Genomic DNA, 21,309 nt, shown 5'->3' with positions numbered 1-21,309 from the left:
GAGTTGGGTAGACGTACCCTGCCTGCTGCTCCTGGCCACTGCTGGCATTTTTCCCTTCTCTATGCAAGATGCCATAAGAAGGCTGGACTGCCCTTCTGTGCCCAGATGTTTATGTTACAGCTGCACTTGAACTCTAGGTCTATTGGAATCCTTTTCACTTAGATGGTCCAGAGACAGAGCCATGAAGTAACGGGCAGTGCAGGGGCTCAGCCTGGCTTTAGCCCTGCTCCTGAGGTTACTTGCATAGCCGCCGCCCTAGGCCTCAATTTCCTCTGCTGAACATTCTGAACCTCCATGACTTAGACGCTTGCCAGTTAGGAATTTTAAAATGTGAGCATTTTCTTTGGACCACCTGGTACCCCCTCACCTAGGGGCAGAGGCCCAGTTTCCCCCTGTGGTGTTGGAGGCCTTTGTGTCCCAACCCTGCCTGTCCCACCAGCATCATTTCGCCCCCTTCCCCTTCGCCCACTCTGGGCCAGTGACATCGTGCTGTGTGACACACCTCAGTCGGGACAAGGGGAGCCAGGGAGCAAATGCAAGGCTGGCCCAATGTGGGGTGTCTCCCCTGGCCATTCCTGGGACCCCAGTTCTTGCTCTCCGTGGGTGACAGGAAGGGGCAAGCTTATCTTTTACTCACTGGGGTGCTTGTACAGGTGGCGAAATTCAACTCGAGGCCAGGCCAAGTAAGCCTGTGTCATATGCTGTCCAGGCCCTGGTGTCTGGGGCTGTGTGTGCACCTCTTAGCCATGTTGGATCCTGGAATTCGTTTTCATCCTTAAGAAGGAAAAGGTGGTTTTATTTTACTGGCTTAGCTTGATTCTTCTGCCTTCTTCAGGCTGCCCTCTGCTGGACAGTTCTGGCAACAGGGTCTGGAGCCTGCACCTCTGATAACTCATTTTACTCCTGCACAAGCCACTGGGAATTGGGAAAAGAGATGCTGATGGTCAGGCGATGGGACTTCTTCCCTGGTGCTACACAGCGAGGCTCCTTTCCTGAGCATAGAGGAAACCCTCAGGAGTGTTCAGCCTTTGTCAGGTCACCTGAAGATGCTCAGCATTCTTACTGACTTTTGTTTCTGGCATAAAAAACGAGAAATCTAGCAGTGTCTGAGTTATGCTCACGGTTCTGGGAAGCCCTTTCTGGAGTTTGAGCTTATAATGCAGCAGTCAGGAGCACAGGTGAATGCTAGCTCCCCCATTCCTGGTTATGTACCTCTTGGGGAAGTTGAGTGACTGACTCATCCTGGTTCACCTGGGACTGTCCCAGTTCAGCATGGAAACAGCCTGAGAACATTCTCAGTCCAGGCAAACTTAGACAGTGGGTCACCCTGCAAGTTGATTGACTTTTGGAAGCCTTAGTATCCTCAGCAGAGATACTGTTACCTCCTTCTGAGGGTTGTTTGTGGGTGTCATAGGATCCTACCTGTGGAGTTGAAGCAGGTGTGCCAGTTTTCTAGGGCTGCTGTAACAAAGTAACACAACCTGGGTGCCATAAAACAACAGAAATCTATTGTCTCATGGTTCTGGAGGCCAGAAATCTGAAATCAGAGTGTTACCATGGCCATGCTGCCTCTGAGACCAGTAGGGAGATGACTCCTTGCCTCCTCCTAGCTCCTGGCAATCTGTGGCAATCGTTGCCTTGTAGACTCATCACCCCAATCCTCCATCTCCCCAGAGCGCCCTCCCTGTGTCCTTCTTCACGTGGCCGTCTGCCTTCTGTACATGTTTGTCTCTGCATCCAAATTTTCCCCTTTTAAAGGACACCAGCCATACTGGATTAGGGCCCACCTTAATAATCTCATTTTTAACTTGATTACCTCTCTAAAGTCCCCATCTCCAAATAAGGTCACATCAGAGGTACTGGGGATTAGGGCATCAACATATCTTTTTGAGGGGACACAGTTCAACCTCTAACAGCAGGGCTAGCTTCGACTCTTACTGTCATTTGTAATTCCAGTATTGCAATCATCGAGAAACCAAGAAAGAACTAAGAAACAGATCCTGTACCTCAGAGCACATGGCACGAGGGGCTGGGTAGGGCAACCCCCTTCATAAAGTGGGGGTTGACATTCAGTTCCTTGCCACCATTTCAGTACAAAAGGTACGGGAACAGTCCTTCTAACCTCTGGGCTTTTGTTCTGCTTGCTGTAGATGGAGCAGGTGAGGAATGAGCTGCTTCAGGAGAGAGCTGCCAGACAAGACTTGGAGTGTGACAAGATTTCCCTGGAGAGGCAGGTGAGGGCAGCAGCCAGCCTGTGAGCTGCCTCCCCATCCATCCACTAACCCTGCTGCCAGCCTGTGAGCTGCCTCCCCATCCATCCACTAACCCTCCCCCACTTCACTGCTTTGAACCGGAAGCCCTTGGAGGTCCCTCCTTTACTTGGCATCCCAAGAACTCTGGGGGGTAACGGTCCTTTTCCAGAGTTGTTTTTCCCGGTCATATGAAATCTGCATGGAAGCTCGGCAGCTGAGGGAGGAGGAATTGCGTGTGTCATTTTCCAGATCCTGAAGAGGGCTAAATTCTAATGTAAAGAGAATGAAAAAGAATCCACGTCATCAAACACATGAGTGGCTCAGAAAGCTTCATCGGGTCATTATTTCTTTCACATGATTTCTGTTCATGTTCTTCACCGCACAGGACTGGCAAAGGAGCCTATTTCTCCTGTCCCCCTGTAGGTTTATAGGGCAAGGCAAAGCCCGTTTGACATCCGGGAGTCTTAGGACATGGCAAAGCTTTCATTCAGGCTTATGAGGGAGTGTGATAGAACCTCTTCTTCTGGCCTGCAGCTGAGTTCAAGGGTTTTCCTTGGAAACATCTCTGTGTTCCCCAGGTGCGGAAAGCAGCCTCCTTGCTGCTGGTGACCAAACACCAGGTTCCACCCCGTATTCTTCGCTGCTCTGCACAGAGCATGGCAGACACATAGCCCCTCACAGTCTCCCTATGTTGTTCCAGAACAAGGACTTAAAGAGCCGGATTATCCACCTGGAAGGTTCCTACAGGTCCAGCAAAGAGGGGCTGGTTGTGCAGATGGAGGCCAGGATCGCGGAGCTGGAGGACCGCCTGGAGAGTGAGGAGAGGTGAGCTGGGCCCACCCACTGCAGTGCAGAGGCCCCAGTGGGCAGTGACAGTCCCATCGCAATATGCTCTCACATTTGGGATCTGTCCTGATCCTCGTAGCCTGTGAGGAAGGCAGAGCAACTACAACCTTACTTTTATTCTTTCCATTTTATAGGTGGGAAGACAGAGACCCATCAAAATAAGTGACTTGAGTAAGGTAGCCTGGCTGGATACTGGTGTAGCTGGGTTAAAGCTTAGGACCCCCACTTCGCAGTCCATGGTGGTGCCACTGTACTTGCTGTCCCTTTTCCCATTCTCTAAATAGGACAGGCTGCCTCGGAAGCTACCGAGTCTGAGCCACATTAGAGGCCAGAAGGCTGACTCTGCCCTGGCGGCCAGGTGCATTTAAGCAGAGGCCGACTAGCCACCAGTCAGAGATGGGGCAGGTTCTCCCCCAGTGGGTGGGAGGGACATGAGATCAAGTGAGCACACTCCTTTCCAGCAACTCAGTTCTCTGCATCTAACTCTCTAGTGGCAGCCCGAGGGCCAGCACCAGGTTCAACTTGAGCAGCCTTCCAGCCGTCGTTCTGACTTACAGCCCCTCACCTTCCTAGAAGGAGCGTGGTGTGCCGGCATTTGACACTTTACATTATCTATTGTGTTAGTTGGACTTTTGGGGAGTCAGGCCAGAACAGCCTGGAGTAGACCCAAGACATCTGCAGTTTGTGACTTCTTGCCTTACAAAGTAAAGCTCAGGAGCTCCGGGCAGGTCTAGCCATGGCTCAGCCCCTTGCTGGCTCTGCAGCCTTGGGCCAGTCACTCCCCTTCTCAGAGCCCTGTTTCCTCACCTCTCTCACAAGCAGCTTTTTGTCCTGTGAAGTTGTGTTTCCCTGACCCTAAGCCTTGAGCTGACCAGGCACCCCTGGCTGGAGCTTCCCCTCCTCCACAGCCTGGGCTGGGCCCCCTGCAGGGATGGGAATGAGAGGGTTCTTGGTTCTGTCTCCCCTGTTCCAGGGATCGGGCCAATCTTCAGCTCAGCAACCGGCGGCTGGAGCGGAAAGTGAAGGAGCTGGTGATGCAGGTGGATGATGAGCACCTGTCACTGACTGATCAGAAGGACCAGGTGGGGAGCCTCTGCGTGCATTTGCGCTTAGATGAGATTGTGTGTCTCAGGCTAGGGAGCAAGGGAGGCAAGGCCTCCCTGAGCAGGAGTGGAATGTGAGTGGGCTGATTCCTCCCTTTCCACGCACCCAGTCACATCATTGAATGGGGGCTTCTTGCCTACGTAATTAGGGGATATCAGTAAATTCTCCACCCTGAGTTTGGCTTTTAGTCACCTTGTCTTACTGCCTGCTCTCCATGTTTCCCGAGAGACTGGCTGCCCCATTGCCCATGTCTTGGTTGCCTGGGGAGATGGTGGCCGGACCTGGGGTGAGCTGAGCACTGGGGCTGGGCCATCAGCCAGCACTGAACCCACACTCTCTCCCGGTGCAGCTGAGCTTGCGTTTGAAAGCCATGAAGCGGCAGGTGGAGGAGGCTGAGGAGGAAATCGACAGACTGGAAAGTTCTAAAAAGAAGCTGCAGAGGGAGCTGGAGGAGCAGATGGACATCAATGAGCATCTGCAGGGGCAGCTCAACTCCATGAAGAAGGACTTAAGGTGGGCAGGTGTGGAGGCCACAAAGGGCCAGATAATCTCCCCACGGTTGAGACAGGCTCTGCCTTCAGAGCATTCACGCTCCTGTTGTCTCAAGCCAGCTCCTCATTGTTGCTTTTGGGGTTATCTTATCCTAGAGGTGAAGGTGGCTGTGTCCATTTCAGTCACCCTACATGGACAGTAGGGTCTCATGCATGTCATTCTTATACCAATGCCCCAATGCCAGCTGGGCAGATATCATCCCTGTTGATCATAAGGGGAAACGGAGGCTTAGGGCAGATAAGACTAGCTCACACCATCATGGAGGGGCAGTTCCTGGGCCACCCTGGGCTTTTTTCTGACTTAGGGAGAAATAAGGTGAAGTTCTGGTTTGTATCCTCATGAGGACTAGGATTCCCCAAGCCTGGTTTCCAGGAGAGAGCAGCTCTCTGAAGCTTGTCTGCCGTGGTCCTAAGGATGGGGCATGGAGTGGAGGGTTGGGGACTTTGTGGGTTGCTTTTTCTGCTCTAGGGTCTCTCCCTGGGGTATGAGGTAAGGTGATGAGATTAGGTTCATGGTAATCCATAGAGCTGAGCCTTTCTTGGAGGCCGGCTGTGACGTGGGGTTCTGTGCTGGCTGCCCGGGTAGTTCTTATCAATGGACAGAAGGCTCCAGCCCATTGAGAATCCTGTAAAACAGGGCCTATCAGGTCACTGGCCCCAAGGTTGGCATTAGGGTGCAGCATTTAAGAGGGCACCAAAAATCTCAATAATTAAGATAGACAACAGTTTAATGCAATATTTAAAAGATAATGCATGCAATCCATGGTGAACAAGACACCAAAATTTTAAATTAAGACAAGATCAATAATAACAGCCTGGGGAAATCAACAATACTGATCCTATCCCAGCCCAGCCCACCCCATCAGCACAGGCTTTCCGTGCTGAAATGAGGGCGGTGGGCTCCCTGTGGTTGAAGGGACCATCAGGTGGAGACCTGTTACATTCATGTGTTTCTTTTCTGTGCCACTCAGTGGGGTGCAGAGACAGCAACCACAAACCCTCCCTTTATCTCCAACGGGCCCCAGCCCAGGGCCAGGAAACATGCCCCTTGTCATTTCAGCAGACTGAAGAAGCTGCCGAGTAAAGTGCTGGATGACATGGATGACGACGATGACCTCAGCACGGATGGGGGAAGCCTCTACGAGGCGCCTGTGAGCTACACATTCTCCAAGGACAGCGCCGCCGCCAGCCAGATCTGAGTGCACTCCCGGGCTGTGGAAGTGTCTGTCATTCCTGCAGGAGCTGCAGCCACCCAGAGCAGGAGGCAGGGAGGGGAGCGTCTGTCTGCCACTGAGACCTATCGCAGCCTCTTTGCACAGCATGGCAGCTCCTCAGTGTTATGTTCCTCGCCAGGGTCTCTCAGTGGGTCTTTGACAGGGAGCTTTTGCAGTTTAAAATGTTGGGATGCCTGAGGAACAGGAGCCACCACCCACTGGGGTGTTGTGAGAGATACACTTTGGTAGGCTGAGGCCCCTGTTCCACAGTCACTATTTGCATTGCTGTCCCTGCCCCCCTTGTTACTCCCCCTGCCAAGACAAAGGGTCCAGAAGGCTAGGACTTACTTAATAGCACCGTGCAGGGAGGAAACCATGTATAGCTTGTACATATTTTAAACCAGACCTCCTCACGAACTGCTGCTGTTGCATTTGGAATATGATGGAGGCTTGGTAGGGTGGCTGGTTTGTAAAGTTTACGCATCTATATTGAGTATTCTTTTTTTTTTTTTTTTTTAGAGGTGGAGTTTCATTCTTGTTGCCCAGGCTGGAGTGCAATGGCGCAACCTCGGCTGACTGCAACCCCTGCCTCCCTGGTTCAAGTGATTCTCCTGCCTCAGCCTCCCAAGTAGCTGGGATTACAGACGCCCGCCACCACTCCTGGCTAATTTTTTGTATTTAGTAGAGACAGGGTTTCACCCTGTTGGTCAGGCTGGTCTCGAGCTCCTGACCTCAGGTGATCCACCCGCCTCAGCCTCCCAAAGTGCTGAGATTACAGGCATGAGCCACCACGCCCAGCCATTGAGTATTCTTTTTTAAAATATGAAGCTATTAGATTTTAAGTATTGAGGAGCAGAGGTGAGAAGAGAGAGAGAGAGAGAGAAAGTCAAATAAAGACCAGTTTGGAAACCAAAGTTGGAAAAAAAGAATTGTAGTGGTCATGGACAGCTAAGACTGAGCATAGCAGTTCACATGGTCTGGGTAAACAAGTCACTGGCATAGGGGAAAGCCAGAAGGTTGCTTGTGTCTGTGACTGCAGCTATGGCCTTGTTTGCTTAGTTTATCTAGAATTCTGTTATAATTTCTGAACTGTGCTGAGACCTGTTCCCAGTCACTGATTGCAATTTCTTTTACATAGGGTTGGGTAGGGAGAGTTGTAGGTAAGGCCTTAAACAAATGAGGCCATTTCTGGAAGGATGGGGCTGTGTGGTCATGTCCCACAGCAAGCTTTTGGGATCGGGGGAATAGGAGGGTATGGGGGAAAGGTTCATAGACTTAGGTGTGAGAATGAGGTGGGAGGTGTCTGGTAAGGTCATGGGGGAACGGAGATGAGAGAGAAGATAGGCAGATGTGGGTATGGGGCCCAGTGTGAGAAGGAAGACAGAGAAGTTCTTGAAAGCTGGGGGATGTGTGGGCAAGAGGTGGATTGAGCAGGATCTCAGGTTTATGTCGAGGAAGGGAAGAAAGAAACAGAAGTCAGGCAGAGGTGTGTCTGTGCAAACTGGAGGACTCCTTCCAACTTCCTGAACAAAGAGACATCGCCAGCAGCAGGCTGGCAGGGAGTGGTTGAGGTCTGGGGGCCAGGCCACATGGCTGGAGAGGAATTTCAGGGAGTATGGCATCGGGAGAATGCTAGATATCCGGGGACTCCCTCCTATCCTTCCTGTGTCACTTCACAATGTGACAGTCCCCAGGCATGCCCACAGGCCAGGCCCAGTCACAGCTAGGCTTCCACAGGTCAGAGTATGGGACAGGACGTGGTCAGGGAGAGGACCCTGTGAGTTGGTGACATATATGGGGCAGAGATGGTAGTGTTCAGCTGCTTCAGCATTGTCCCCAACCATCCCAATAGGTTGGAGGCCTTTGGGCCAGAGGACTCCATGACAGTTGCCACAGAGTCCCACCTGCGTCAGGTCCGAGCCCACCGGGCAGGATTCAGAGTGGTCAGCCCAGTTTAAGGGTGGGAGTTTAAGCCCAGTTTAAGGGTGGGAGTCTGGAGCCAGAGAGCCAAGCCCCTTCCACGTCTACAGGGTCACCGTCATCCTCACCACAGCCAGGGGTGATTCTCACCTCTGCTTGCTTATGTGGGGTGTGGCCGATTCCTCCCTTTAGTCATTCATTCATTTAGCAAATATTTATTGGGCATCAGTGATGTGTCAGGCACAGTCCTTGGCACACAGAATACAGCAGTGAATTAAATAGGCACAAATTCCTCCCCTCCTGGAGCTCAGTGTCAGGAAAGGGGGTGATAAATGACAATCAAATCGACATGGAGGTTGAGCACCTCTGTACTCAGCCCTCTGTCTCTCTGTCCTCCTGAGGACGCGACAAGCCTGGTTCCCTAGAGCTCACTTTGACCCTCAATATGTTCATAATTTCCCTGCTGCTTCCGCCATCGTTAGGCATCTGCCAGTAAGCCTGCTGAGAGAAGCCTCAGCCCACTCATACCTAGAGACGCTGCTGGGGAAGGTCAGCATGCCCAAGAACTTTGGGAGTGTGTGTCTGTTTCGGTTTGTGAGAAAGTAGCTGCCCCTCATTCTGGTCAGTTCTTTCCAGTAGCCACGGGGCTGGCTACAAGAAGCAAAACTGCCCATGCAAAGAGAACAGAGGTCACTTTTCAAAACACTTGCATCATTGCCCTAAAAATAGGCTGTTATGCGTTTTGACAATTGCGCTATCCTACACTCTGAGGGAGTTGGCAACGCATGCGGTATAGTGGAGTGGGAAGAGTTGAGACTGAAAGTTAAGAGAAGGGTTTTCAAGTCCCGGCTCATCTCACCCTAGTGACCCTGACAGTGTGCTCACTCTCAGAGCCATGGATTGCCTGGGACAAAGTGCAGATTAGGGCCCACGGTCCTTTGCAGGTATAACATGCTATCGTTCTTTAGTTTTATTATATATACATACTTCTTTTCTGATTTTTTGCTTTAAGAACTAACCCTGATCAAGAGTATTTTCTTTAGCTAGCTTAAAAAGAAAACATATATTTTATGTAAAAACACATACATGGCCAAATGCAATACTGAAGAGACAATCATCCTGTATCTTTTATGGTTTTTCCTGCTTCTGAGTGTCGTTTTACAATGCCCGTTGGCTTATTCCATTGCGTTTCTGCTTTAGGGTATGGTTTGTTTGCTTTGGGTTATCATGGGAAAGAGACATTCTCTTTGCAGCTACCTCCATGTAAGTGAGTTCCTGGATAAAGCAAGATTTCCTTTCAATAAACGCTGTCACCCAGTGGGAATTTTGACTCTCCCGTGATTGTGACTTCTTTGTTTTCTCCAGAGCTTGGCTCTGTGTCCTCTAAGAAACTGCCAAGGTGAGTGGCTGGGAGCTTCTGAGGGAAGTGGAACTTGGAGGCCTTCCAGCCCTGGGACCGGTTTCTGAAACAGAAGGGTGGGGACTGGTCAGTGGTGAATGCTGAGGGAATTAATGGCTCTGGATTCTCGTGATGTTCTGAGAAGTCCAAACTGCCTGTTCCAGACAATGGCAAAAGAGGAAGCATGTTCAATGTTAATTACAGAATAAACAGGAGCCCCCTGTTTACCCCTTTTTCTAAATTCAAGGTCTTCTGCAATCCTAGTTGGCCCATAATCTCTCTTGATCTCACACCAGGCCCATAGCAGGCACCACAGTCTCTATTTTACAGAAACCAAAGCAGCTTCCCCATGGAAGGGGACCGACCATGATCATTGTCCTCAGATCTATCTATTCTTTGCCCTGTCCCCTGGAGGCTGACCCGTACAGGCCCTGGGTTCCCTGATGGCCACTCTGGTTGAGTTCAGCCAGTGGGAGCGGGTGGAATTCTGGGTATGTCTGCATCACTCCCTGCTCTGTGTGGCATTTTCAGGTGGGCTCCCCTGGGACTTGGGTGATCTCTCCTTCAGCCTCCAGTTCTAAGGGCGGGTCATGGCTTTCTCTTGCTGTTCCACTCTGGGTCCTTGCCTTGGTGGGTTCCTGCCACACTGCCCACCCACCAGAGCAGCCCTTCCTTGAGCTGCCGCAGTTCACTGCTGTGTCCTGTCCAGAGCTCTGTCCACAACCGCCTCTGCCTCCAGGTCAATGTAGAGGACCTATCCCTCCAGCTCTCTGGCGGCACTGATTCTCCTCATTGTACTTGGAAGGGGTAACCTAATGTAAATCAGATTTTGTAATTTTAATGAATGCAAAGCCTTTGTATAGATTGTTTCTTTTTTTTTTTTAAAAAGGTATATTGAGGTACATAATTTTCTAATTTGTAGTAAAAGTCACCCTTTTTAGCATTATTTGCTTTTGTATTTAGGCCTCTTTATTTGGCCCCTCAGCCGAAGTCCTCTTGGTGGGAATGAGATTCTGAGCGGATACCTTTCCCTCAGGCCCTCGGGAAGAATGTGACTCAGGAGGCCCAGAGCCAAAGGAAAAACGTGCCCCCAGGCCGGCAGTTCATTTCCTTCACATTCTCAGCATTCCTCCTCTGAGCTTGTGGATAGTTACGGGGAGTCTGTCTTTGTTGGAAGACTGTCATTAGCCAGAAATGTTTCTGTTCTAAATCTTCAAATGATTGCGGAGAAATGACTTGACAGCAGGTTCCTCTCAGGGACGTAACAGCCCCAAATTCAGATGTTCTAGGCTTTGCAGAGGGATCCACATGCCTTGGTCCTGCCCTCAGACCTGCCGAATACATAGGGCTAAAGATTGTCACTGACTTTCACAGGCATGACCGAGGCCCAGCCCACCTCCATTAACAAAGAAAGGCTGGAGTGTGTGCCCCTCACTGGTTATGAAAGCTAAGAGAAGTGCAAGTCAGAGAGACATTCAACAGTAAGTTGAATGTGGTGTGGGGGGAAGGTTGCGAGGTTCCCACTGTGCAGGATCTCACTTGGTCTCACAACAGTTGTCAACAACTCCCAGGGGATCGGAAGTGTGATTCCAGAGGTTTGCTGGGTAAATGCAATTAAACAATTTTTGAAGAAAGGCAGAAACTGGTTTTTTGGGAGGTAAGGAAGCTAAGTCTCAGGAAAGTTGGGCATTTTGCCATCAGCCACACATGGAGTGAGTAGCCAGCCCACAATTAGCACCTACCAGTGTGGGCCAGGAACCGCCGGCGAACAAGGTTTAGGCCATGGTCAAGGACCTTTAGGTGCTTACAGTAGGGCTACAAAATCGTTATGAAACTAAATGGAAATGACCTGTCAATATTAAGTCCTTCATATATTTATGTGATGCCGAACGTGTCTGTTTTTCCTTGTGCTTTGCTAGCTATCTGCAGTCCATACCCACTGTTTTCCCTGAGACCATATATAATTCCACAGCTAATGTGTTGCACTCACTTGCTACGTACCAGGCATTGCCTAAGCCCTTTATGCCTATTGGCTCACTTGATCCTCATGATCATCCCCTGAGCAGGTCCTGTTGTGACAAGTGAGGCAACCCAGGCAGAGGTTACTAACCTTACCAAGGGCACGTGGTAGGATGTGGGGGAACTGGAATTGGATTCTGGGTCTGGCTCTGGAGTTCACACTCCACTGTCTCTCACCCAGCCTTACACGCCCTGGAGGACATAGGTCTTTAATTTGGTCCCTGTATTAGGGGCTTCTAAGGCCTCCCAGTCGTCCAGATCTCCCCTTCAATGGTAGGTTTCCACGCAACTCATCAGCCTGCTGCCTGCCTCCATCCTGAGCACAGCAGTCAGAGGCAGGTGGAGATGAAGTGAGCCATGGAAGCCATGGGCCTCATGGACGTGGCTAGCCAGGAAATCTTAGCTGTTCCTCTAGCCTGGCTGCTTTGGTGCCACTTACTGCTGTGATCTTTGGATCTCTCATTTTATCCTGGGTGCTCCCTTGCTGCCAGGCCACCCTGATTTCTCTGAGTCTGAGCTGCGTGGGGTGGCTGCTCTGCATGGTCATTGGGCCTCCCCACTGTCTCACTGTAGGGAAAGTGGTTTTGGGGCAACATCAGCAAGTCCTCGAATTTGGGTGGCTTTCAGGGAACATTTATCTTCCCAACCCCCAGACTGCTTTGTGACGAAACTCTCCTTCTGTAACTGTACCATAATAATAATAATCATTGTGCGGTGCACATTACGTGTTAATCTCACATGCAAAACTACACTTGCAACCTGAAATCAGCAGACTGTCCCCAACAGAACACTGTCGACTGAAGTCCGAATCAGACCTCTCGCCCGAATACTGGGTGTTGGGCTGGAGGCGGGAAACCCGGGCTCAGCAGCAGTGAGCTGCCTTCCTGGAGGTGGCAGCATAGTCTCTGCCAAGCCAGGGGAGTGGTCCCAGTGGGAATGGGCTCTGCCTCCCTGTGAGTGGGCCGGAGGCTGACCTGTGTCCAGGCAGGGAGAAACTTTTGTGGGTCACAGGAAGCTTTGGGGCTTACGGGCATGTGCAGAGCTCATCTGGAAGGAGGCAGACGCCTGGGCCCCCAGCCTTTCCCGTGAGTAGCAGGGCTACAGCTGTGGAAGTAGGACCAGCCTTTTGGCGGAGTGCGTGGTGGGCTGGAGGTGGGAAGGGTTGTGTGTGCAGGTGGTGGGTAGTGCCCCTGCCACATGTACAGATCCAGGGCATCTCCTGTGGACCCCACCCAGGGACTGTAAAACTTTACTGTGGGAACAGACCCAGTAGTATTTTGGGGCAGTGGGAATGGTTCTTTACTAATGCCTAAGATCCCTTAACAGGACAGAAGCCATAATTGGGCAGACCTTATGGGCCAAGAATCTTTTGCACTTTATCTGATTTAATCTGCACCCTCTGAGGTAGGTGGCATTACCTGCTTTCATGTGTTAGGAAATGTGTGTAACTTGCCCAGGGTCACCCAACTAGTAGCTAAAGTGGCTAAAGTCCCAGGTCTGTCACTCTAACCACCCAGAGTGGCCTGTACCTTACCCTGTACATTCTCACCCTGCTGCCCCTCTGAAATAGTCACTGCTGGCTTCCCTAGCTGGGGACACTGGGCACAAGGGCTGGGCTTCTGGATTGCAAGTCTGTGCTTGCAGCCTGAGGCCCGCTCTAAGGGAAGGCAGATGGCCTGCCTCTCCTTTCTGCAAAACCCCCTGCCACCTGCTGCATGCTGCCAGCCTGACTCACTGACTCCATCTACATCTGGGCCTCTGGCCCTTCTAGGATGGGCTTGTTTTCCAGGAAAGGGTTTGGAGATTAAGATAAGCCAGCCGCCTCCAGTTAAAGGCCCTGCTGCCTTGGAAAGGGCCGGGAAGCCTGCCAGTCCAGCTCCTTGGTTTGCTTGCTTCTCTTCGTGGCTGGGGCTGCCTCGCCTTTCATCTGTCCCTGACTATTGTTGGGCATGAATACTGAGGTTCTTTGGAGACAGGCATAGGACTCCCTGCAGAGCGAGGCAAGGGATTTATTTGTAAAATGGGTGCCCAAGCTCCCTCTGGGGCTCTGGCTCCCCCATGTCCCTGTCTGTTCTTCCTGGGGAAGCTGCTGCTTGTATTTAGATAATGAAGAGCTAGAAAACAGAACTGGCCTCCTTTCAACCTGCCGCCTCCTCCAGCCTGGGTAGGATCCAAAGCTCTGGCCTTCCTAAGCAGTGCTTGTTCCTGACTTACACATGGATGGTTTTCTAAACCAAGTTCATTTTCTGAAGCGGAGAATGAATAACTCACTCTACTACCTCCTCCCCTTCATGGAAAAATTTTTTCTTTTGTCTGTATTTTCATGGCTGCTGGATTCTAAAATCAAGATGCAAGTTGCTTTGGGGCTTACCAAAGTCACGTGGCCTTCCCAGGCCCTGTGGAAAGGTTAGGTGCACCCAAGATAACCAGGGTTGGTTATTCCCTGTAAAAGAGTCAGAGGGGTGCAGGCTGGAAGCATAGCTCTCCTTCCGCCCCCACGCTGGTCATCATGTGGAGCGTGTGCTTTCTAAGAAGTGCTAGCCTGCGTCCAGAGCCTGCTGGGCAGATGTTAAGCCAGCTGTGGACTTAGTCACAGTGACTCTGCTACCAACAACAGCAACATGGACATTTAGGGAGGAGCAAATGAGAGGAAGGAAGAAATAGGCAAGGTAACAAGGCTTGACATCTGATCTCTGGGCATTTCCAATGGAGGGATTTGGTTTGTTTATGTTTCCACCACCAAGAATTAACAGTGGTTAACAGCTGTTCATATCTGTCTGCTTTACATTTTTAAGTAAACATTACAGATAAAATTGAAGTTCTCTTTTTGTCCTTCACTCCCTGCCAAAAACAACCACTGTTCTCAAATCTGCTGGGTGTTCAACTTTATTTTTACACGTATGCATCCATGAACACCATGTAGTGTTTTGTGTGTTTTAAAATGTCATATACATCTCAGCATCTTGTACATAGTGCTCTGTGACTTTTACATTCAAAATTATGTTTTTTTGAGACCTATATTCATGCAGATTATTTAGTCATTTGTTTTTAACCACTTTATTGCTTGAGTACATGGACAAATTTATGCAACCAGGACAGAGGCTGTAGATGGGTCATATTTCCAGCTGGGAGGGAGGACTCGCTTGGTTTTATAATATCGAGCCAGACGGTGAATCCGGCTCTCTATCAGAATCAGAAAGAATTTAGCATCCTTACCCTTCCGCTCCTCTCAAGATGCTTTCCAACACTGACTGCTTTCTTAATTAAACGGTAGAGATCTTCAGGCATACCAGGAGCAAGCCCCTTAGACTTCAGAATTCTTACGCCTGTCACAAAACAAACTTGCGCAGCACCATGTCAATGAGGATCACACCGATCTGTGGAGGAGTCAGGCCCGTCTTGGCGAGTTTGTAAATCTGCTCCTTCACATTGTCACATGTCAACTTCAGCCAAGTGGGGGCGCTGTGGTGATACAGCAAAGCCGACTGGGACAGGCCCTTCCCGGGCGCATGAATGCGACCTGTGATGGCGGCAGTCAGGCAGTGAAAGGCTGTTTTTATTTTTTTATGGTCATTTTTTTGGTAAGTTAAGTGTTGAATGTTGAGTTTTTAAAATACTGATTGCTTTATATGCCATCCACTTCAAAAGGAGTTGAGTTCTGCTTCAGGCATGACATAGTAGCTGGTATCAAACTGAACTCTTCTGCTGAGAACAACTAGAAAAGGTGGGCAAAAATTTCTTAAAAGCAGCTGTTTGAAGACCTGGAAGGACAAGTGAGACACTCTGATGTGGAATTGACCATTGTTCGTCTCTGGCTGTTGTTGCTATGGGTCATGGTGCTCGCAGCCCTCCTTGGATGGTCGGATGGGTGAGAGGGGTGCTCACACAGATGCCCTGCAGTTTTTTAAAACAAAAGATCACCCCCTTCAGTTAGAAATTGAAGAGTCTTTGGGCACGGGGAAGGCTGGCAGGGGGACACTGTGGAGCAGAGCCAGGGCACGCCAGGCTGGGAGCTATATTGTAGGGTGCTCAGATTCCACCAAGATTCTAAAATATCGCAAGTGTAATTAGGGGTGCATTGTTTAAAAAAATAGTCTAAAGGAAGTCAGTACCTTAATAGCCACACTGGGGAGTGGTAAGACCCCAAGGGCTGACCTGACCAATGGCACAGTGACTAAACTGCACTGTAAGGAGAGTGGACCCAGGCAGGTAGTGTCAGGGTGAGGTTTGGCTGAGATGGAATGTCCAAGTTTGGGACCAGAGCTGACCAGGCCTAAACAGTAAAAGAGGAACACCAAAAACTGCCCCAGAGAACTTCCTTCTCCATTTTCACCCTAGAGCACTGTTTCCCCTTGTCCTTCCAGTACGGAGAATAAATACTAAAGAATATTGACTGGAAGGAACACTGAATTCTTGGCCTGTTTTGGGGGTGGCATTTTCAGCTTTCCTTGGGTGGCCACATGTCTAGTTTCAGGATCACAAAGACCAAGGTCTCACCAGCTCTGTCCCCTGTGGAACGGTGGTGGCATCTTCTGTGTGATGGTGAATTTTAGATGTCAACTTGACTGGGCTAAGGGATGCCCAGATGGTAAAGCATGAATTTTGGGTGTGTCTGTGAGGGTGTTTCCAGAAAAGATTAGCCTCTGAATCGGCAGACCGAGTAAAGCAGATGGCCCTCCCCCACTGTGAGCAGGCTCCGTCCAATCTGCTGAGGGCCCTAACTGAACAAAAAGGCGGGGGAATAGAGGATTCATTCTCTACCTAAGCTGAGACATCCATCTTCTCCCACTCTGACATCAGCGCTCCTTGCTCTCCATCCTTTAGACTCTGAATGGGACTTGCACAATCACTGCTACCCGCCCCCCCCTCCCCCCATTGTCAGGCTTTTGGGCTTGGACTGAACTACAGCTTGCAGGTGGAAAATCATGAGACTTCTCTGCCTCTAACTGGATGAGCCAATTCCTATAATAAGTCTCTGTTTCTCCACACACACATACCCATTGATTCTATCCTCTGAGGATCCTTGATTAATACACTCATGCATCCCTTGAAACGCCCAGCTCTAGTGTGGAATTGACCATTGTTCTTTCCTGCCTGCTGTCGCTGTGGGTCATGGTGCTCGCAGTCCTCTTTGGATGGTTGATGGCTGAGAGGGGTGCTCACATATCCCTGGGCTAACTGGGGCTAGTTGCCTTGTTCATTTTGCTATATCCCATTTAGACCCTTTATGATTGGAGTGTGAACTACATTTAGCAAACTTTTAAGTTCAGTCCAGGAGCTGGAATCCTTACATCCTGGGAGTAGCTCTTCGAACACTTTGGAACTAGAGGCGTGCATGGTGGTGGGTGTTCTTAGGTATGCATTTCCCAGATGGACGGTCCTGAAATGGTAAAACACCTCAACTTGCCAAGAGGCCTCCCGTGTGCTCTTGCTTGGCAGGTGGGGAGATTGAAAAGATTCATTACTTCCTTTACATATTTATTTTTCTATATAGAATAAGGTGACTGTATTACCACAAATTTGGAAAATAACCCCACCAGACTGATGCAACCATTATTAGCATTTTGGCTCATTTCTTTCCAGTCTTTTTTTCCTACACAGTTTTGAAAGCATAGGTACAACCACAGTGTTTATATGATTTGTATATGCTTTTGTTTTCACTTAACATAGATATTAGATAATCTTGATCATTTTTAAAAAATGCTTTTTAAAAATACACTTAAAAATCACATCCCATTGAGTGAATCCTATCATCAGTTAAGTATAATACTATTCCTATATTAACAGATGTTTAGGACTTGGAATTCTGCCTTCCTACATCAAATACTGTTATATCTGTAGCTTTTTCTTCTTTCAAATAATTTGCTTTGGCTAGATGACCAGAAAGAGAAGAGGAAAGACAACATCTTTAAGTCTCCATAAAAGTTCCTAATGTGTTTGGCTCTGTGATCCAAACTTTATGTTGAATTGTAATTCCCAATGTTGGGGGAGGCACCTGGTGGGAGGCGACTGGATTATGAGGGCAGATTGCCTCCATACTGTTCTCGTGTCAGTTCATTCTCACGAGATCTGATGGTTTAAAAGTGTGTGGCACTTCTCCCCTCACTCTTTCTCCTGTTGCCATGTGAAGATGTGCTTGCCTCACCTTTGCCTTCCACCATGACTGCAAGTTTTCTGAGGCTTCCCAGTCATGCTTCCTGTACAGCCTGCAGAACTGTGAGTCAATTAAACCTCCTTCTTCATAAATTACACAGTGTCACATAGTTCTTTATAGCAGTGTGAGAATGGACTAATACAGTTCCCAAGTTGCTTTTCAGAAGGGTTTACTAGTTTGTACAGACCCAAGAAATTACAAATGTGGCAGTTTCTCCCTTTCTCTCTCCCCTCAGCTTTGGTTATTAACATTTCTTCCCGAATAATAGACTAATCTTTCTTTCATCAGGGCAATCTTTTTATATTGTTAGTGAAGTTTCTTTTATAAATTGTCCATTTGTGAGTCCTTTTAATTTTTTATTTATTGTCTAGTGTGGTTTTTGAGTAGCACATAAAATAAATGCAGATAGCACAGGAGGGTAAAACAATGAAAAGTGAGTCTTCCATCCTTGGCGCTCATTTCTCCAGGCTCTACCCAGAGGCAATCACTGTTTCTAGTTTATTTTGTTTCTTCTGCTTCTTGTACCTTTTTTTCGGGGACTCCTGGATCCCTTGCCCTCTGGCTTCCCACTGCCTTTCTGGTTCTCTTTAAAGGGCACCCTACCCCCAGCTGCGTTGTCAGGCCCAGTGCATCTCTCTTCCCTAACAGGTCCACAGTGGTCAAAACTCTAAACATATGAACACTTATTGGGGAAGGTAGTGAGGATGGGAGCCAGTGGGGGAAGTGGCCTGGGAGGGAAATATTGCCAGATAGATCTCATCTTCCTGAGATGGCAACAGGAGATTTGGACCAAAGGCTCCGGCTCTGTGGGGCAGGGTGGGGACAGCATTTTCAACCAGGTGTTAGTAGTGGCTGCAGAAATGCGGTTTTCTGGAATCTCAGGTGGGCTCTTTAAAGAAGAGACTGTTGGATGATGGAAGGCTTCACAGTCCTGATGTAATAGCTGAGGTGGACAGCAGGGGGAGCTGTTGGACGCTTCTGGCCCAAATGTAGCGCAGGAGTAGATTAGTGGCTCCTGTAATCCAGGGCCCCACCCATCAGTGGTGAAGTCCCAAAGAGGACTTTGGACAAAACGAAGCTTTGCCTTCCCAATGTTGCCCAGGTGATCTGGTGTTCCTATGTTACTCTTATGTGAACTGTTGCAATATTCGCATTGCAACAAATTGAATTCCAACATTTATTGTGAGCTGCTATTTTGTGAGAGACCTATGTTATTCATGCATACCTTTCGAAGGGCAGTCACTATGCACCTAGTCTGCACTGGCTTATGCTGAGATGAGTAAGGCTCGGTTCTGGACCCAACGGGATCAGAAATGTCCACTGAGAACTAAAAAAACAAGGGATGGAATTTAAAGCACTGTAAAAGAGGTATAGATGAAGTGTGGTGGAGGTTCATGATGGGAAGGGCTGTCGTTGGCTGGAGCAATCAGGGCAGGATTCATAGAGGAAATGGCATTCGAAAGAGGTTTAAAATGGGCTTTAAATTTTAGAACTGTTTATTATGAAATTTTAATCTCCTAGAAGGGTGCATCTTTGGTTGAAAAAACAGGGAACACGGGGATGAAAGCTGGGCTCAGAGGATCAGCCAGTTGCATTAAAATCTTGAATAAATGAAGTGGAGAATTATTGGAGGTGAGACTGGAAAACACTTTTGGATCCATATTTTTGGAGAACCTTAAATACCACTGTTAGTAACAAGGAAGCAATAGCTGCTTATAAGTAGGAGATTCTGGATAAAAAGTAGAGGAGTTGGGGTTTGTGCCTTCTTGACATTTCTGAGAAGACAAGTAATTTTTTAAAGTAGCCAGAGAAATTTAGTTCCTGTAAAAGGTGTGATCCTTGATCATCAATAAGGACAATTGGCTTCTCCCAATGGAGAAATCTCTGATGATCCATTTCACACATCCCTGGGTGCAAATTACTACCTAGTCTACACCAGTGTTTCTCAAACTTAAGTGTGCATCAGAATAACCTTGAGGGCTTGTGAAAACATAGACTGCTGGAACCACTCCCAGAGCTTCTAGGACAGCCAAGAATTTGATGCCAATGCTGCTGATCTGGGGACCGCACTGAGAACCTCTGGGTTTAAACATCCTACCTGACCTTTCTCAGTATATCCACTGGGTGGCAGCAGAGAGCATCACAGGCACTGCACAGTGGTCAAACCTGGAAAGCCCGGGCAGAGGCTGTGGAGGACTGTTTCTGTGTATTCAATGTAGGTTATTTTTGCGGCCAAATGACAATACAAACCATCCACAACATCAAGCTCTTCAAAATTCAAGGATGCGTTGTATAAGAGGATGATTGGTGACTTGGATCTTGTTCCTTTTCCAGGATGTCCTCACCACCAGACCCAGTCGAGACATCCTCTACCAGGCGCCCTCAACAAGTCCTTCGTTTAAAAAGAGAATAGTTTTTAATAACTTTCAAGGTCACCTGCAAAAGGGTTTCTGTTTGAGTAATGTCATGACTGTAAAGCTGGCAAGAAACTATATCGCCAGCTGATAGCTTGAGTCAAACTGGAAAATTACGAGCAAGTTTTTCCATGAACCAAGAGGAAGTGTCCAGTCATCGTTGAGAGCAGGTTCATAGCTGTGTACAAGCTCTAGGAGATGGGGAGGCCCGTGCAGACCTACTTCCTTCAAGAAGGGAAGACAAAAGAAACACGTTTTGAGTTTGGGTTTTTAGGTGGCTGGGAAGGTTAAGTTATAGGATTTTTTTTTTTTGAGGGGGGGATTTGTTTGTTGATTTTTGTTTTTAAGTTCTGAGGGTTATTTTCTTTTTTCTTTCTCTCTTTTTTTTTTTTTTTTGAGACGGATATCACTCTTGTTGCCCAGACTGGAGTGCAATGGTGCGATCTCAGCTCACCGCAACCTCCACCTCCCAGGTTCAAGTGATTCTCCTGCCTCAGCCTCCTGAGTAGCTGGGATTAGAGGCATGTGCCACCACGCCCAGCTAATTTTATATTTTTTAGTAGAGACGGGGTTTCTCCATGTTGGTCAGTCTGGTCTCGAACTCCCGACCTCAAGTGATCTGCCCGCTTCGGCCTCCCAAAGTGCTGGGATTACAGGCGTGAGCCACTGCACCCAGCTCTGAGAGTTATTTTCTACTAACCAACTGTGTACTGCTAGATTTTGGAATAACAGGTTCTATGTGTGTGGGGAGGGGGGGAAGGAGCAGAGTCAAAAAGCCCTGAGCAATGATAGGATGGATTAGAGTTTGGAAAGGGAAATGTGGGGTCCAGAACACACTGCTTAGGCTGTGGCAAGGGAGTACTCTTGACATCCTCTAACCAGATTTCACAGCACACTTCCTGCTGTGTCTCAGCAGAGACCAGCCCTCACCAGACCCGGTGCTGACATTAACCAGGTGCTGCCCTGAGCGAGATGGCGTCCTGCAACGCCTGCTCCGTCATCTGGGAGATGCCTTGTCAGCAGCTCCAAGGCCTTCTGTGGGAAGGCATGAAAGTCTGTCCTCACGTCCCTGCTTCCCTTATCACCCGGTGGTGGAAGTTCAGCCCCTGCTCTCCTATCTTCCTGAATTCATCCCATCCTTTGTTGGCCCTGTTTGTGGTTTCTTCCTGTACTCTCTTTTGTGGATTTTTGTAGAATTTCAGAATTGATTGTGATATTAGATGTGATCATCTCCGCTCTGTCTGCTGCTGGGGATGTGTGGCACTGACCCAGTTTCCCCACTTTCCTCATTGTGGCTCTATAGTCAAAAAGGCTCTTAGGCCCCTTCTAAGTTCTTTCTTCTCCAGGCTAACATCCTTTTCTTCTTTAAGTCCATTTTTAACATTGGTTGTGAGTTAACTCCTGACCCCTCCCCCTCTGTCTAGTCCATCCTGGTC

The 21,309-nt window shown here is 48.9% G+C and overlaps 1 protein-coding gene and 1 pseudogene across 3 annotated transcripts in view; one reads left to right on the top strand and one right to left on the bottom strand.

The window, feature by feature from the left end:
* Window positions 1-9,211, top strand: part of CGNL1 (cingulin like 1) — a 175,277-nt gene extending 166,066 nt beyond the window's left edge. For 2 of the 3 annotated variants that reach the window (XM_063639394.1, XM_055279289.2), the window contains exons 15-19: window positions 2,151-2,234; window positions 2,953-3,077; window positions 4,072-4,180; window positions 4,552-4,715; window positions 5,814-9,211. In XM_063639394.1, coding sequence (XP_063495464.1) covers window positions 2,151-2,234; window positions 2,953-3,077; window positions 4,072-4,180; window positions 4,552-4,715; window positions 5,814-5,952 — 621 coding nt within the window. In that variant the 3' untranslated portion in view covers window positions 5,953-9,211. The remainder of the gene's footprint in view (window positions 1-2,150; window positions 2,235-2,952; window positions 3,078-4,071; window positions 4,181-4,551; window positions 4,716-5,813) is intronic. The other variant, XM_055279290.2, reaches the window with a different exon arrangement.
* Window positions 9,212-14,361: 5,150 nt separating this feature from the next.
* LOC129481599 (small ribosomal subunit protein uS15-like) lies at window positions 14,362-15,140 on the bottom strand (annotated as a pseudogene).
* Between the last annotated feature and the right edge of the window lie 6,169 nt (window positions 15,141-21,309).

Source organism: Symphalangus syndactylus, chromosome 5 (assembly GCF_028878055.3).
Source record: "Symphalangus syndactylus isolate Jambi chromosome 5, NHGRI_mSymSyn1-v2.1_pri, whole genome shotgun sequence".
Lineage (NCBI taxonomy): Eukaryota > Metazoa > Chordata > Mammalia > Primates > Hylobatidae > Symphalangus > Symphalangus syndactylus.
Note: the sequence above shows the minus strand (reverse complement) of the source record. Positions and strands in the feature narration are given on the sequence as shown.